Source organism: Nyctereutes procyonoides, unplaced genomic scaffold, assembly GCF_905146905.1.
Source record: "Nyctereutes procyonoides isolate TBG_1078 unplaced genomic scaffold, NYPRO_anot_genome, whole genome shotgun sequence".
NCBI classification, from domain to species: Eukaryota; Metazoa; Chordata; class Mammalia; order Carnivora; family Canidae; genus Nyctereutes; species Nyctereutes procyonoides.
In genome coordinates this window covers 74,909,831-74,928,396 of record NW_026575146.1, presented here as the reverse complement: position 1 = coordinate 74,928,396, position 18,566 = coordinate 74,909,831, and the positions used below count along the sequence as shown (strand labels likewise).

Sequence of the window (18,566 nt, the reverse complement as noted above, 5' to 3'; positions counted from 1 at the left end):
TGTATTCACATGTACATAGTTTTTCTTCTAATACATGAAAAGGTGCTTGGTTTCTCTTTTTCGAAGTTTACCTTTTTATATTACACGGGCAAGTCCTGAACTTGGGCAGAGACACTAGCCTATCATCTGTAGTGATGAATGTCATTCCCTCAGACTTTAACAACCTGAGTTAATTAAAAGGTTCAGATGAAGTTAATCAAGTTTGGAACTCTAATTTTGTGCAGTGTTTTGATACGATGCGATGAGTCATCTTTTGGCAGAGCAGCTCTCCATCCCTGACAATATTTGATCTTAATGGAACAGTTTTATAATCTGGAAACTGGTGAGGAGGTGCTCTTCAGAAGTGCAGAGTCAACAGTGGGGTGTGCGTGTGTGTGTGTGTGTGTGTGTGTGTGTGTGTGTGTGGCTGGCTGGCTATTTGGGAGGGGTGAAAAGCAGAACAAAGAGGAGAATTTAATAAGCAAGAGCTTGTTAGGGGATAGGGTCAGTTCTGGGGCTGCTGCCTCTCCAGGACATGGGCTTCTCCCTGGCCCCCTCCACCCCTGCTGACTGGAGTGCTGACATTTGAAAAAGAGTGAAAAATACTGCTTCTGTTTGCTTTGCTGCAAGTAAGTGGCCGGACTGACTGGCCCCCTTCCCAGAGGCCCTGAGAGGACTTCAGATGTGGTCAGAGAGGTATCTGGACGGTGCCAGCCTGCCGGCCCATGGCCAGGCAGCCTGCACCAGGACCAGGCAAGGGGCCCAGAGAAACAGCAGGACTAGCTGCTGACTGTCTTTGCTCTCCTCTTCTTCATCCCATCTTCTTTCTTTCTGAGGTGAAGCTGGTCTTCCACTCTGAAGATTGATGGGCAAGGTTTCATATGGCCTCTGCTTCCACATCTCACTTCTTGAACTAGCAACTTAAAATTAATGGATCCATTGGGAGAGGGCAGGGCCCATCTGGAAAATGCATCTCGCAAAAATGTGGTTGAATGGGAGTCCTCCTGAGGTCAAGGGCAAAGAGCCAGACCAGTTGGAATCCTTGGGGCTGCATTCTCGATTGTCTTGCCATTTCTCCTGGACTCCATTAGGGTTAAGAAACACAGATTCTGAAGCCAGATTTGGGTTGGCATTTCTGTTCCACTGCTTCTTATTGACAGTTACATTGAACAAGCCACTTAATCTCTTTGAACTTCAGTTTCTTCATCAATAAAGTGGGAGAGTAATAGGACCTACCTATTACCAGGTCATTGAGGATGAGTGGTAATACACATAAAATGTTTAGATTAGTGCCTGGCACATCGTAGGCGCTGTTTGTTTTGCAGTTATAATGGTTTGAGCTTTGTTCCAAGAGCTGTATTTTCTAACCAAAAGATGAAAAGCTTTGTGGTAGAGCTGAAAAAATTATCCTCTCCTCTCCATCCCTCATGACAGTTGGTGCTTCTGTTGCAGTGACACAGAAATGAGAAGATCGCATATGAAGCAGCCAGCCTAGGGCTCCTGCTGCCTACCACCACCCTGATGGCTGGAAATCAAGCAGCCTTACTCAGTTTCCATACAGTTGCCACTGGGCCTTGAATTGTGCAGTTTGAGTGGCCTGCATTGCCATTGCCTCTGTCATTGCTCAGGTGACACTGATAACTCATTCTGGGTCTGCCTTTGTGTCCTCTCCAAAGTGATTGACAAGAATAGTGATGACATTTGATACAGTCCGCTCAGAACATCCTCTCTTTTGGCCGGGTTAGCAGATTTCCACATTTCCTTTGTCTTCACAGGACATTGTTGAAAAAGAGTCTTGGTCAAAACAGGGATTAGTAGTCCCTTCTTTAGTCTTTTCTCCACTCTGCCTCCAAACGCTTATGATTTGATTACATTCATTTACTTCCAACTGGAATCCCAACAACACATGTGCCGAGTCAGAAGTGAAGTTTAGGTGATCGTAGACTGGTGTTAGCCAGCATCCAAACTGTCGTGGGCTCTGAGTTGGCTGCCCAGTGGTCAGGTAGCACTGAAGATTCTAGGAGCTGTGTTTTCTTTTCTTAAGATTTTATTTATTCAAGAGAGAAAGAGAGAAGGGGCACGTCAGTGTAGAGGGACAGGGACAAGCAGACTCCACACTGAGTGTGGAGCCTGATGTGGAGCTCAATCCCACGACCCCGAGACCATGACTCTAGTTGAAATCAGGAGTTGGATTGGATGCCCAACCAGTTGTGCCACCCAGGTGTCCCAAAGCTATGTTCTTGAAAAGGAGGAATGTAATGTCCCCAGACAACATATGAAAATTATTCTAGAGTCCTTTTTTTTCAAAGCCTCTGATATGCAGAGTCCTGTCCTGGGCCTGTGAGGGTTGTCAGAGAAATACAGACCAAGGGCCTATCTTTGAGAAAAGCCCAATCCGGGGCAGGTTGTGTCTTCCTAAATGGGCCTCCATGGTTTGAGATCTTCCTGGAGCACTTTACAGCCCATTTATGAGCTACTCTTGGGCTTGAGGAGGCCACTGGTTCCGGTTCCTGAATCCTTCGTCTCTTGCCACTACCTGCATGCAGCCTCTGAGCCTGCCAAGACTGCAGTGAGTGCGTGGCCACTGTGCTGGTGAGTGAATTAATTTGTGCTACTTGGCTGGTAGTTGTCAACCCTGGCGGCTTATTTCCGAAACATTTTGTGAGTCTTAAGAAAACAAGTAGAAAGACTGATTCCTTAGTCTGAGGTGGCATCCAAATACTTGGATTTTTAAAGAGTCTCACAGCAGTTGTGTCACTTCTTAGTCCACCTTAATTTTTAGGAAAGAGCCTCTTGTACTAATAGTATAATTTGCAGAATAAGTTCACTTTTCTAGTAGGAGATCTCGGTGAAAATTAAAGGGAAGTACTTTAAAAAAAAAAAAAGATTTTATTTATTTATTCGTGACAGACAGAGAGAGGCAGAGGGAGAAGCAGGCTCCATGCAGGGAGCCCGACGTGGGACTCGATCCCAGGTCTCCAGGATCACACCCTGGGCTGAACGCAGGGCTAAACCGCTGAGCCACCCAGGCTGCCCAGGAAGTACTTTTTTAACTGGGAAGCATCCTCCAGGCCTGAGCTGCTGTCCCAGCACACCAGGCCCATCATGCATCTATCCGCAGGTGTGTTGTGGGAAGGGCATGCCCTAGAGATTGGGCTTCAGGCCGGCTGTGCGCCTGCCTTGAGGAGCCTGTAGGGAATAAGGATACCATCTACCCAGCATGCACTGGACAAAGTGTAGTGGAAGTAGAAGATGCTGGTATTTTGATAAGTCTTATGCTCCTACATGTGCCTTTTTGTTGGGGTTGAAAATTCAGGGAAGCCTGAGTGGCTCAGCGGTGAGTGCCTGCCTTTGGCTCAGGTTGTGATCCTGGGGTCCCGGGATTGAGTCCCACATCGGGGCTCCCTGCATGGAACCTGCTTCCCTCTGCCTATGTCTTTGCCTGTCTTCTCTGTCTCTCTCATGAATAAATACATAAAATAAAAGGAAAAAAGGAAATTCAAACCTTGTTAGCGTCTCAATACGCAGTAGCTCTGATTTGCTGCCATCATCTGAACCTTTCCTCTGGTTCACAGGCAAAATTAAACATTTGTTTCTGGAGGTTGCCATAATTGTTATACTGAGGGAGGTTTTGTTTGTAATGACCTGTCTGTCTGATGAGTCTGAGCATTTGGCTGGCCTTTCTGGCTAAAACAGCCCTTTGAACTGATGTCTAGAATGCATGCCTCCCACCCCTGATCTGTCTTCTGGACCATAATTGGGCCTCTTCCCTCTGCTTGAAGCTTCTCCCCTGCCTTCCCTTCCCCCAAATTCACAGATACTTGACTCAGTTACTACTTCCTTGGGGAATCCTTAACTGACACCATCCCACTGAGGATGTCATATCCTCTGTTAGACTATTGTGGCACTCATCACAGTAATTTTAGTAATTTTTGTAATTGTCAATTGCCTCTCTCTGTTTGTGAATAAATGAAAAGTAGATTATCTTTTACTTGGTCCGCATTTTAATTAATATACCACTTTCTGTGTTTATGTTCTCAATATCTAGAAGCATTTGTTATGAAAAGACTTGGTTTTGTGGGTGCCTGGGTGGTTCAATCAGTTGAGGGTCCCACTCTTTTTTTTTTTCTTGTAAGATTTTTTTTTATTCATGAGAAACACACAGAGGGAGGCAGAGACACAGGCAAGGGGAGAAGCAGGCTCGCTACAGGGATCCTGATGTGGGATTTGATCCCAGGATCTCAGGATCACGACCTGAGCCAAAGGCAGACCCTCAATCACAGAGCCACCCAGGCGCCCCTAGCATCCCAGTCTTGATTTTGAGTTGGGTCATGAAGTTAGGGTTGGGGAATTGAGCTCCACATTGGGCTCCACACTCAATGTGGAGTCTGCTTGTCCCTCTCTCTTTGCCTCTCCCCCTGCTTGCTCTTCTCTCTCTCTCTCTCTCTCTCTCTCTCTCTCTCTCTCTCTCTCTCTCCCTCTCCCTCTCCCTCCTTCCCTCCCTCCCTCCCTCTCTCCCTCTCAAATAAGATAGATAGATAGATGGCATCTTAAAAAAAGAGGGGGGATGCTCTTTTTTTGGTGGCTCAGTTGTTGAGTGTCTGCCTTTCACTCAGGGTGTGATCCTGGAGTCCTGGGATCAAGTCCCACATCAGGGTCCCTGCCTGGAGCCTGCTTCTCTCTCTGCCTGTGTCTCTGTCTTTCTCTCTCTGGGTCTCCCATGAATAAATAAATTAAAAAAAAAAAAAGACTTTTTTTTTTTTTTTTAAAGACTTGTTTTTTAACCTACCTTCTTTGCCTTTCCTAGTGCTCCTGAAGTTCCGCACAGATAAAGGAAGAGATCCTAGTTCTGATACCTTCGGGGAAGATTCTGAATTGTTGCTCCAGATTCGAAATGACGTGCTTGACTCCCTGGGTGTTAATCCTGACCTGCTTCCTGAAGATTTTGTCAGGTTAGTCTCAGTGCTTATCCCAGGTTAGCCTGGATTGATAAATGTCTTTCAGTATTTGCCTTAATTTGGACAGATCCCTTATTAAGAACGAAAGCCCTGAGGAGAGCCTCCGTTGCCACACTCTGCCTATTCCTGTCGACCTCTGGTGTAGTAGCATGGAATGAAAAAAAAAGTGCAATTTATCATTTGTCATAGATCATTTGTGTTCACATGGCTGAAAATCCAAAGCAACGTAAAATCTATACATACTACTCTATACCTATCTCTTTCCAGTTTACATTATCTTTTGGAGATATTTCCAGATCAGAACATTGATTCCTCCCTTGTTTTTTTTTGTTTTGTTTTGTTTTTTAATGATTTTATTTATTTATTCACAAGAGACACAGAGAGAGGCAGAGACAGGGAGAGGGAGAAGCAGGCTCCATGCAGGGAGCCCGACGTGGGACTTGATCCTGGGACTTCAGGATCAGGCCCTGGCTGAAGGTGGCGCTAAACCTCTGAGCCAGCAGGGCTGCCCAATTTCTCCCTTGTTTATACAGCTCTATGGCATTTCAGCATGGAGCACTATAGTTTATTTTATTTATTTTATTATTTTTTTTAATTTTTGTTTTTATTTATTTACGATAGTCACACACACACACAGAGAGAGAGAGAGAGGCAGAGACATAGGCAGAGGGAGAAGCAGGCTCCATGCACCGGGAGCCCGATGTGGGATTCGATCCCGGGTCTCCAGGATCGCGCCCTGAGCCAAAGGCAGGCGTTAAACCACTGCGCCACCCAGGGATCCCAGCACTATAGTTTATTGAGCCTGTCCTACTGATTCAGGTTGTGGCCAGGCTTTTGTTATCGTGTAGCATGTGGCCTTCTAAGTATCATTTTATATGTGTGCACGTTCCATCACTAGAAAGGGAATGGCTGGATCAGAAGATTACGATTTATCATTTGGTAGATATTATCCTAGTGCCTTCCACTGATAGCTTATCAGTTTATACCCTCGGCAGCAAAGGCATCCATGTTCCCAGCATCCTCACCCTTGGGTCCTGGGATGTCTTTTTGCTCTCACACTCAGCAGGTTTAGGATTTGTTTGGAGAGGTCCAGATGGTGACTGGGTGAGGAACCCCTTTCTAGGCAGTTCTGGGATCATCATCTTCTTCTTCTTCTTCTTCTTCTTTTTTTTAGTTCTGGGATCTTCTTAGTCTCCTTCTTTCAGTGTCTTTGGCAGGTACCCACAATGCCTGCAGCTTGTAGCACTAACGATGATGGCTATATTGAGTTTATTGAGCAGCTGTTATATCCCAGGCATCGTGATGGTTGTCTTATATACATGGTCTCTCTTCACAACAGGAAAAGTTCAGTCAACACTCAGAGAAGTTAAGGGACTCATCCAAGGTTATACAGCTAATAACAATAGTACCATGTATGAGGATTTTCTGTGCTTTATCTATACAGCCACTGTTTTTTTTGGGGGGGGGGAGTGCACCAGCAGGGGGAGGGGCAAAGGTAGAGGGAGAACTAGAGTTCCCTCTGAGCAGGAAGTCTGAGCAGGGCTCAATCCCAGGACCCCGAGATCATGACCTGAACTGAAGTCAGACACTTAGCTGACTGAGCCACCCAGGTGCCCCCTGTGCCAACACATTTAACTGTCAAAATAATTCCTTGAAGGGATCCCTGGGTGGCGCAGCGGTTTGGCGCCTGCCTTTGGCCCAGGGCGCGATCCTGGAGACCCGGAATCGAATCCCACGTCGGGCTCCCGGTGCATGGAGCCTGCTTCTCCCTCTGCCTATGTCTCTGCCTCTCTCTCTCTCTGTATGACTATCATAAATAAATTAAAAAAAAAAAAAAGAGTTAGCTACTTAACTAAATAACTAAGCCACCCCAGGCAGCCCTTAACCCAATATTTAAAAATAATAATAATAATAATTCCTTGAAGTGTCTATATCATTTTTATTATTATTTTAATTGTTATTTTTCCATTAGTTAAATGAAGACACTAATTCTCAGAAAGATATAATCACTTGCCCAAAGTTTTAGTATATAGCCAACCAAGATCTCACTCAGATCTTACCACACTGCTACATTGTTTTCTTTTCACCAGTAAATCAGAGTCCCTTCCTTTCCTACTCCTTACTTCCTTTACTTGTGTCTGGCAACCTTATTTAGACCCTACCGAAGCCCAGCTAGGTTCGGCCCAGTGGGGGGCCTTGAACCACCTGCCAAGCTGCCAGCCAAAGAGAGACAGCAGTTAGCAAGTTTGCGTTGTGTGGGCAGGGGTCCCTATCTCCTGCTAACAGCCAGTCACGTGTCTCTTGGTGGAGGAAGAAGATTGTGTGAGAAGCAAGTATTGTCTGCTCTGTGCTTCATGGCAGGAGGAGGGAGGTGGGCCATGAGGGGCCACCAAGCATACTTGGTGCTGGGTGCCAGTCTGTGAGTGTGTAGCTTGGTCAACTCATTTGGGCATCTTGAGTGGAGAATGGCTTGCCTGTGCATTGCAGGCCTCACTTCCCGAGAAGGAAAAAGCTGTAGCCTAACTAGCTGCTGGCTGGTTTTCTCTCCACAGTGTTTTCTTTCCCTGCCCACCCTATACAGAAACTGCTTTCCCTTGTCCAGGACCTCCTGTGCTCAGGCACTTCCGCTCTATTGCCCTTTAAGTAAGAGGTGTTTGGTGGTCTCGTGGAGTGTCTGTGGATAGATAGGGGGAGATAAGGCTTGAGATAGAATTGAGATGCTGGCAGGGAAATGAGCTGCCGTCTAGCAGCTGAGCTACCCTCACAAATTGCCCACTGCCAGCTCTGAGCAGGGTGTGCCCACTTCAGTTGAGAAAGCTGTGCACAAGTGTTCATTCCCCTTATCTGTCAGTGATATCGGACACTGTCCATTATGTTAGATTATTTATTCTCTTTCAGAGAGCTTTATTGCTTTTCTCATTATGAAAGAACAGATGCCTGTTTCCAGAAAGTGTTAAAAAGAAGAAAAAAGGATAACCCATAGTCACACCATGGAAAAGTGGCCACTGCTAATGTTTTCAGGATTTCACTTCACAAACTTCTCTACTTATTATTTATTCATATTTTTTCTCTTTTTAAATATCAACAAAATCATACTTAATATATGATAGCCTTATTTTTTCATCATATCATGGGCCTGTTTGCAACAAAAATACAAATCCATAGTCTCACTTGTGCTTCATGTTTCATTGTTTGATAGGCAGTAATTTATTTAACCATTACCTTGGTGGGTATATAAGTTTTTTTTTTTAATATTTTTTTTATTTATGATAGAGAGAGAGAGAGAGAGAGAGAGAGGTAGAGACACACAGGCAGAGGGAGAAGCAGGCTTCATGCACCGGGAGCCTGACGTGGGATTCGATCCCGGGTCTCCAGGATTGCGCCCTGGGCCAAAGGCAGGCGCCAAACCGCTGCGCCACCCAGGGATCCCCCCCCCCCTTTTTTTTTTAATTTTTGGGTATATAAGTTGTTGATACTTTGTCACTGTTATAAACATTTATGACGAACATTCATAATTTGTGTATGTAATATAACCTACTGGTTTTTTTTTTAAGATTTTATTTATTTATTTATGAGAGACACAGGCAGAGACATAGGCAGAGGGAGAAGCAGGGTCCCTGTGGGGAGCCTGATGCTGGACTCCATCCCAGGACCCCAGGATCATGACCTGAGCCAAAGGCAGATGCTCAACCACCGAGCCACCCAGGCATCCCATAATTTACTGTTTAAAAGGTTTTATTTATTTTTTTATTTTTTAAAGATTTATTTATTTATTTACTTACTTACTTACTTATGGGGGGGGGGGCAGAGACACAGGCAGAGGGAGAAGCAGGCTCCATGCCGGAAGCCTGACGCGGGACTCGATCCCTGGACTCCAAGATCACGCCCTGGGCCAAAGGCAGGCGCCACACCACTAAGCCACCCAGGGATCCCCAGGTTTTATTTTTTTAATTTGATAAAATATACACAATATAAACCTTTTTTTAAAAAATTTTTTGAGTAATCTCTACATCCAGTGTGGAGCTCGAATTTACAGCCTTGAAATTAAAAGTCTCATGCTTTACCCACTGAAGCAGCCAGGTCCTTTCCATTTTAACCATTGTTTATTTTCTTTTATAATTTATTTATTTTAGAGAGAGACCAAGCATGGGGGGAGGGACAGAGAGAGAAAGTCCTGAAGCAGACTTTCTGCTGAGTGTGGGGCCCAGCATGGGGCTTAGTGTCCCCACGGGCAGACCTTTCTGCAGACCTGTGAAACCAAGTGGTGGCTGCTTAACTCACTGAACTACCTAGGTGCCCCTAAACTGTTCTTAAATGTACACTTTAGGGCAATTGGCTGGCTCAGTTGGTGGAGTGTGCAACTCTTGATTTTGGGATTCTGAGTTCAAGTCCTACCTTGAATGTAGAGATTACTTTTTTTTTTTTTTTTTACGATTTTATTTATATATTCATGAGAGAGAGAGAGGCAGAGGGAGAAGCAGGCTCCTTGAAGGGAGCCCCACGTGGGACTTGATCCTGGGACCCCAGGACCATGCCCTGAGCTGAAGGCAGACTCTCAACCACTGAGCCACCCAGGCATCCAAAGATTATTTAAAAATAAAATCTTTAGGGATCCCTGGGTGGCGCAGCAGTTTGGCGCCTGCCTTTGGCCCAGGGCGCGATCCTGGAGACCCGGGATCGAATCCCACGTCAGGCTCCCGGTGCATGGAGCCTGCTTCTCCCTCTGCCTGTGTCTCTGCCTGCCTCTCTCTCTCTCTCTCTCTCTCTCTCTCTCTCTCTCTCTCTCTCTCTCTGTATGACTATCGTAAAAAATAAATAAATAAAGTAAAATAAAATATAAATGAAATATATAAAATAAAATAAAATCTTTAGGGACACCTGGGTGGCTTAGTGATTGAGTGTCTGCCTTTGGCTCAGGTTGTGATCCCAAGGTCCTAGAATCTAGTCCCGCATCAGGCTCTCCCTGCAGGGAGCCTGCTTCTCCCTCTCCCTGTGTCTCTTCCTATGTGTTTCTCATGAATAAATAAATGAAATCTTTTTTTTTTTTTTTTAATGTACAAGGATACCTGGGTGGCCGAGTGGTTGAGCATCTGCCTTTGTCTCAGGGTGTGATCCTGGGGTCCGGGCTCCTTGCAAGAAGCCTGCTTCTCCCTCTGTGTGTGTCTCTGCCTCTCTCTCTGTTTCTCATGAATGGGTAAAATCTTAAAAAAAAAAAAAGTGCAATTCATCGACATTAAGTTTATTCACATTGTTGTGCAGCCATTACTACTGTATATTTCCAGAAGTTTTTCAGCATCCTAAACTGAGAAAATCTTTGCCCATTGAACACTAACTATTCTGCCTTCCCCCAGACTCTAGTAACCTCTATTCTGCTTTCTGTGTCTGTGAATTTAGTTATTCTAGCTATTTCATGTAAGCAGAGTCCTACCATATTTGTCCTTTTGTGAAGTTGCTGGTTTTTAAATTACAGAAGTAGTATGCATGTTATGGAAAAATCTGATAGTACAGAATAAATTCAAAGATGGAAATGAAAAACACTCATAATTCCATTACCCAGAGAAAACCACTGACCCTTTGGTATTTTATCTTACACATGTTCTGTCTTAGCAAATGTGAAATCAACAAAGTCCTTTGTAGATTTTTTTAAAAGACCCGTATAATCGTTCACAAGGGTGGTGGGAAAAGGCGCAGTCTTTTTAGGAAGCAATTTGGAAATATGTATCAGGAGTCATTACAATCAGTGTTCTTTCTTTGGCCCAGTCATTCTCCTTAATAATGAGAATATGCCCTGAAGAAATAATGTGAGAAGTATTTATTACAAAATATATTCATGGGGCACCCGGGTGGCTCAGTCAGTTAAGCATCTCAACTCAGGCCTTGATCCCAGGGTCATGACTTTGAGCCCTGCAATGGGCTCCATACTAGCGTGGAGCTAAATAAATATCATTATCATACTTAAAGAGAAATTGGAAACACATTAAAGAGTTTATTTATTTATTTATTTTTTAAATTTATGATAGTCACACACAGAGAGAGAGAGGCAGAGACACAGGCAGAGGGAGAAGCAGGCTCCATGCACCGGGAGCCCGACGTGGGATTCGATCCCGGGTCTCCAGGATCGCGCCCTGGGCCAAAGGCAGACGCTAAACCGCTGCGCCACCCAGGGATCCCAACATTAAAGAGTTAATGACAAAGGACAATGCAGTGTTATAGCAAAGGTTAAAAATAACGTTTACTATGAAAAGTGTCAAGCATACAGAAAAATAAAAACATAAAGTAGTAAATATATACCACTCAGATTCAATTGTTAATATATATATATTTTTAATTTTTATTTACTTATGATAGTCACAGAGAGAGAGAGGCAAGGCAGAGACATAGGCAGAGGGAGAAGCAGGCTCCATGCACTGGGAGCCCGACGTGGGATTCGATCCGGGGTCTCCAGGATCGCGCCCTAACCGCTGCGCCACCCAGGGATCCCAGATTCAATTGTTAATATTTTGCTTTTTGTTTTCGGGGGAGGGGCATACTGAAGACATGATGCTTACAGATGCATCCAGGTTTATCAGTTGGATTTGATTCTGTGTCTCTTTTAATGTAGGGGTTGGCAAACTATGGCTTGCCACCTGTTTTTGTAAATAAGGTTTTATTCCACACCTACTCATTTACGTATTATCTATGTCAGCTTTTGTAGTTTTTTCTGTAGAGTAAAAGCAGTACTACAAAAGCTGTAGAGTCTACTCTATAACAGCAGACTTAAAGAGTTTAATCAGGGACCATATGGTGCATAAAGGCCAAAAAAATTTACTGTCAATTACTGTATAGAGAATGCTTTCCAACTCCTGATCTAGAATAGTTTATCACTTTCTCCCTCCCTCCCTCCCTCCCTCCCTCCCTCCCTCCCTCCCTCCCTCCCTCCCTCCCTCCCTCCCTCCTTCCTTCCTTCCTTCCTTCCTTCCTTCCTTCCTTCCTTCCTTCCTTCCTTTTTGGAAGAATCCAGGCCAGTTAAATTGTAGAATGTCCCATATTCTAGATTCATCTGATTGTTTCTTAAGTTGGTGCTTGTTTGTCTTGTATAATTTTTATAATTTAGACTTGTTTCTTCAGTGGTATTTATTTAATTTTTTTTGATCAGTGGTATTTAAAAAAGTTTCATGTGTATAGTAGGGGTACCTGACTGGCTCAGTTGGAGGAGCATGTGACTGTTGACTCTTCATCTTGGGGTTGTAAGTTTGAGTCCCACGTTGGATGTAGAGATGATATACATACATACATACATACATACAGACATACATATGAGATGAAATAGACTTATTAAAAATAATAATAAAATATTTTTAAAAATTTATATACAGGGATCCCTGGGTGGCGCAGCGGTTTGGCGCCTGCCTTTGGCCCGGGCACGATCCTGGAGACCCGGGATCGAGTCCCACATCGGGCTTCCGGTGCATGGAGCCTGCTTCTCCCTCTGCCTGTGTCTCTGCCTCTCTCTCTCTCTGTGACTATCATAAATAAAAAAAAAAAAATTTATATACAGTAAAATTCTTTTTTGTTCTGTGAGTTGTATGTATTTTTTTTTTAATTGGGTTATTTCTCTTATTGAATTTTAAGAATTCTTTTTAAAATTTTATTTAAATTTTGTTAACATATAGTTCAATATTAGTTTCTGGAGTAGAATTCAGTGATTCATCATTTAGATACAACACGCAGCGCTCATCACAAGTGCCCTCTTTAATCCCCATCACCCATCTAGCCCCCCCCCCACCTCCTTGCATCAACTCTGTTTATTCTGTCATTAGGAGTCACTTATGGCTTATCTCCCTTTCTGCTTTTTTTCTTTTCTTCCTTTCCATATGTCCATCTGTTTTCTTTCTTAAATTCCACATGTGAGTTAGATCATGTTTGTCTTTCTCTGGCTGACTTCACTTAGAATACACTCTGGCTCCATCCATGTCATTGCAAATGGCAAAATTTCATTCTTTTTGATGGGTGAATAATATTCGTGTGTATGTGTGTGTGTGTGTGTGTGCATAAACACTCCACGTCTTCTTTATCATCAGTTGATGGACGTTTGGGCTCTCTCTTTAGTTTGGCTATTGTTGATAATACTGCTATAACACCGGGGTGCAGGTGCCCCTTCACATCTGCGTTTTTGTATCCTTTGGGTAAATACCTAGTAGTGCAATTGTTGTATCCTAGGGTAGTTCTATGTTTATCTTTTTTGAGGAACCTCCAAAATGTTCTCCAGAGCAGTTTTACCAGTTTACATTCCCACCAACAGGACAAGAGGGTTCCCTTTTCTTCACAACCTCACCAAGACCTATTGTTTCTTCTATTATTAATTTTAGCCATTCTTAGAACGTCTGGCGGCTCAGCGGTTGAGTATCCGCCTTCAGCTCAGGGTGTGATCCCGAAGTCCTGGGATTGAGTCCCACATCGGGCTCCCTGCATGGAGCCTGCTTTTCCCTCTGCCTATGTCTCTGCCTCCCTCCCTCTCTCTCTCTCTCTCTCTCTCTCTCTCTGTGTGTGTGTGTGTCTCTCATGAATAAAAAATAAATTCTTTTTTTTTTTTGAGTGATAAATAAAATCTTTAAAAAAAAAACTTTTTTAGCCATTCTGAGATGTGTGAGGTGGTACCTCATCATGGTTTTTTTTTTTTTTTTTCATCATGGTTTTGATTTGTATTTCCCTGATGATAAATGATGTTGACCATCTTTTCATGTGTCTGTTAGCCATCTGGATGTCTTTTCTGGAAAAGTGTCTATTCATGTCTGCTGCCCATTTTGTAACTGGATTCTTTGTTTTTGGGGTATTGAGTTTGGTAAGTTCTTTATAGGTTTTGGGTACTAACCCTTTATCACATGATGTCGTTTGCAAATATCTTATCCTATTCCATAAGCTGCCTTTTGGTTTTGTTGATTCCTTCACTCTACAGAAGCTTTTATCTTTTTTTTTTTTTTAAAGATTTTATTTATTTATTCATGAGAGAGGTTTCTGCCTGTGTTCTCCTCTAGGATCTTGATGGTTTCCTGTCTCACATTTAGGTCTTTCATCCATTTTGAATTTAGTTTTGAATATGGTATAAGAAAGTGGTCCAGAGGCATCTGGGTAGCTCTGTGTCCATTAAGTGTCTAACTTTGCGTCGGGGGATCCCTGGGTGGCGCAGCGGTTTGGCGCCTGCCTTTGGCCCAGGGTGCGATCCTGGAGACCCGGGATCGAATCCCACGTCGGGCTCCCGGTGCATGGAGCCTGCTTCTCCCTCTGCCTGTGTCTCTGCCTCTCTCTCTCTCTCTCTCTCTCTCTCTCTCTCTCTCTCTCTCGCTGACTATCATAAAAAAAAAATTAAAAAAAAAAAAGTTCCATGAACTTGGAGTGCCTGTCTGGCTCCATCAGTAGAACATGCAATTCTTGATCTCAGTTGTTAGTTCAAGCCCTGCATTAGGCATAGAGATTACAGAAAAGAAAGAGAGGGATAGAGAGAGAGAGATAGGAAGGAAAGGTAGGTAGGTAGGTAGGTAGGTAGTAGGTAGGTAGGTAGATAGATAGATAGATAGATAGATAGATAGATAGATAGATAGTCATTTATTCATTCTTGGGGTACCCCAGTAGCTCAGTTAAGCATTCGACTCTTGATTTTTGACTCATGTCATGATCTCAGGATTGTGAGATCAAACTGCCTTGGGATCCACACTGGATTTGGAGCCTTAAGATTCTCTTTTTCCCTCTCCCTTTCCAAAAACAAAAGAAAGAAAAGTTTCATTGCCCTAAAAATTCCCTTGTAGTGCTTAATAACAAGGCAGCTCTTTTTTCTCTGTAGCCACTGATCTGTTCTCTATTCCTATAATTCTGTCTTTCCAATGATGTTATACATTCAGCATGTGTAGCCTTTTGAGTCTGGCTTCTTTCACTTAGTTTAATTCACTTGAAATTCATCCATGTTATATGAATGGATAGCTCATTTCTTCTTATTGCTGAGCAGTAGTGTACTGTATGGATACACCAGTTTGTTCACCAGATGAAGGACATTTGGGTTGTTCCCGGTTTTGGGCAATTAAAGACTAAAGCCACTATAAACATTCACGTGTTTTTGTGTGAGCATAAGTTTTTATTTCTCTTGGGTGTGTATACCTAAGAGTGGAATTGATGAATCATATGGTAATTTTATGTTTAACATTTTGAGGAACTGCCAGACTGTCTTCCATAGCAGCCACACCACCTTGCCACTCCACCAACACTTTTGTGTGGATTCCAGTTTCTCCACATCCTTACCAACAAGTGTTATTGTCTGTTAATTTAGCCTTAGTGGGTAATAAGTTGTATTTCACTGTAACTTTGATTTGCATTCTTTTTTTTTTTTTTTTTTAATTTTTATTTTTATTTTATTTATTTATGATAGGCACACAGTGAGAGAGAGAGAGGCAGAGACATAAGCAGAGGGAGAAGCAGGCTCCATGCACCGGGAGCCCGATGTGGGATTTGATCCCGGGTCTCCAGGATCGCGCCCTGGGCCAAAGGCAGGAGCCAAACCGCTGCGCCACCCAGGGATCCCTTGATTTGCATTCTTAATGACTAATGATGTAGAACATCTCTTCATGTGCTTGGTGGCCATTTGTATATGTTTTAAGCAAAATGCTATTCAAATCATTTGTGCATTTTTAAATTTTTTTTCTTTTTTAGAGATTTTATTTATTTTTTCATACCACAGGGAGAGAGAGAGGCAGAGACACACGCAGAGGGAGAAGCAGGCTCCATGCAGGGAGCCCAATGTGGGACTCGATCCCGGATCCCTAGGATCAGGCCCTGGGCTGAAGGCGGTACTAAACTGCTGAGCCACCCGGACTGCCCTGTTTTTCTTTTTTATTGTTAGTCATAAAGAGTTCTCTATAGAGAGGCATCTAGATGGCTTAGTCGGTTAGGCATCTGCCTTCACCTTGGGTCATGATCTTGGGGTCCTGAGATTGAGTCCCACATGAGATTTCCTGCTCATGTGCACGTGCACGCTCTCTCACTCTCTCTCTCTCTCAAATAATCTTTAAAAAAAAGGTTTTTTTTTTTTTAAGATTTTATTTATTTATTCATGAGAGAGACACAGAGAGAGAGGCAGAGATACAGGCAAGGGAGAAGCAGGGTCCATGCAGGGATCCTAACTCAGGACTTGATCCTGGGACTCCAGGACCACGCCCCCGGGCCGAAGGCAGGTGCCAAACCGCTGAGCCATCCAGGGATCCCCCCAGAAAAGAGTTCTTTACAGAATCTGGATATACAGGTTGTTCATCAGATACATGATTCACAAAATTTTTAATCTATTCTGTGGATTGTCTTTTCACTCTCTGAAATGAAAAGTATTCTTTGAAGTACAACTTTTTAATTTTTATGAAATAACAATTTATCTTTTTTTTTTCTTTTTTCATGTTGCTTTTCCTAGGATAACGTTTAAGAAACCATTGCCTAATCCAAGGTAATGAAGATTTATTGCTGTTTTGTAGTTTTAGCTATTATATTTAGATCTGTGAGCCTTTTTTTTTCCTTTTAAGATTTTATTTATTCATGAGAGACACAGAGAGAGAGGCAGAGACACAGGCAGAGGGAGAAGCAGGCTCCATGCAGGGAGCCCCATGTAGGACTCAATCCTGGGTCTCCAGGATCAGGCCCTGGGCTGAAGGTGGCGCTAAACCGCTGAGGGCCCCTCCCTCCCCTGGCTGCCCTGTGAACCATCTTTTTTAAAAATTTTTTATTTTATTCTATTTTATTTTATTTTTTTATTTATTTTATTTTATTTTTTTTTACTTATTTATGATAGTCACAGAGAGAGAGAGGCAGAGACACAGGCAGAGGGAGAAGCAGGCTCCATGCACCAGAAGCCCGACGTGGGATTCGATCCCGGGTCTCCAGGATCACGCCCTGGGCCAAAGGCAGGCGCCAAACCTCTGTGCCACCCAGGGATCCCTGTGAACCATTTTTGAATCAGCTTTTGTGCATGGTGTGAGGTAGGGGTTCAGCTTCATTCTTTTGCACGTGGAGACCCACTTGTCCAGTATTGTTACAGAGATTTTTTTCAGGGACATCTGGGTGGTTCAGTTGATTAAGCATCTGCCTTCAGCTCAGGTAGTGATCCCAGGGTTCTGGGGTTGGGTTCCTTGCTAGAGGAGTCTGCTTCTCCCTCTCCCTTTATCCCTCTCCCTGCTGGTGCTCTCTCTCAAATAAATAAATAAAATCATTAAGAAAAATAAAAAGGGGATCCCTGGGTTGCGCAGCGGTTTGGCGCCTGCCTTTGGCCCAAGGCGCGATCCTGGAGACCCGGGATCGAATCCCACGTTGGGCTCCCGGTGCATGGAGCCTGCTTCTCTCTCTGCCTATGTCTGTGCCTCTCTGCCCCCCTCTCTCTCTTTCTGTCTCTCATGAATAAATAAATAAAATCTTCAGAAAAAAAAAACTTTCTTCATCGAATGGTCTTGTCACCCTTGTCAAAGATCAGTTGACCAGGGGCAGCCCAGTGGCTCAGCGGCTTAGCGCCGCCTTCAGCCCAGAGCGTGATCCTGGAGACCCAGGATCGAGTCCCACATCGGGCTCCCTGCATGGAGCCTGCTTCTCCCTCTGCCTGTGTCTCTGCCTCTCTCTCTCTGTGTCTCTCATGAATAAATAAACAAAATCTTTAAACACACACACACACAAATCAGTTGATCATATAGGTATTTATTTCTGGATTCTTCTATTTCACTGATCTATATGTCTGTCAATATAGATACCAGTACCACAGTATTTTGAGTACTGTTGTTTTGTAGTAGTAGTAGTAAGTTGTGAAATTGAGACATGTGAGTTCTTCAACTTTGTTCTTTCTCACAATTCTTTTGACTAGTCTGGGTCTCTTGCATTCCCATACAAATTTTTAGGTTGGATTTTCCCATTTCTACAAAAAAGGCAGCTAGTAATTTGATGGGGATTATGCCAAAAATATAGAATAAATTTGGGGGGTATTGCCATCTTAACAGTGTTCAGTGTTCTGATCATGAGTGTGGGATGTTTTTCCATTTATTTACTTCTTTTATTTTGTTCAAAAATGTTTTGTCTACAGAATGTAAGTTTTACACTATTGTTAAGCTATTCCTAAATATTTTATACTTTTGGGTGGTAATATAAATGGAGGTCTTAATTTCATTTTCAAAATGTTCATTGCTAATTTATAGAAATACAATTCATTTTTGTCTATTAATCTTATATCCTACAGCCTTGCTGATTAATAGTTTGAGTAATTTTTCTGTAGATTCCATAGTATTTTCTGTATACTCGATCATGTTATCTACTTCTTCCTTTCTAATCTGTCAGTCTCATTCATTTTTCTTTCCTTAATTGTGGTGGCTAGAACCCCTAGTATAATGTCATATAGAAGTGGTGAGAGCAGACGTCCTGGTCTTATCCCCGATCTTAGGAGGAAAGCTTTCAGTCTTTCACCATTAAGTATGCTATCAGCTGTAGACTTTTCATAGATGCCCTTCATCAGGTTGATGAAATTTCCCTCTGTTCTCAGTTTGTTAAGTGTTATTATCATCAAGAGGTGCTGGATTTTGTCACATTTTTTTCCCCTCTGTCTGTTGAGATGATCATGTGTTTATGGTTCCTGTATTCATTTAA

General features: G+C 43.2%; 1 protein-coding gene across 2 annotated transcripts in view; it reads left to right on the top strand.

Annotated features, from left to right (window-relative positions):
* Positions 1–18,566, top strand: part of SAE1 (SUMO1 activating enzyme subunit 1) — a 78,416-nt gene that overhangs the window by 52,695 nt on the left and 7,155 nt on the right. For both annotated transcript variants that reach the window (XM_055311223.1, XM_055311224.1), the window contains exon 7: positions 4,787–4,931. In XM_055311223.1, the coding sequence (XP_055167198.1) occupies positions 4,787–4,931 (145 nt within the window). The remainder of the gene's footprint in view (positions 1–4,786; positions 4,932–18,566) is intronic.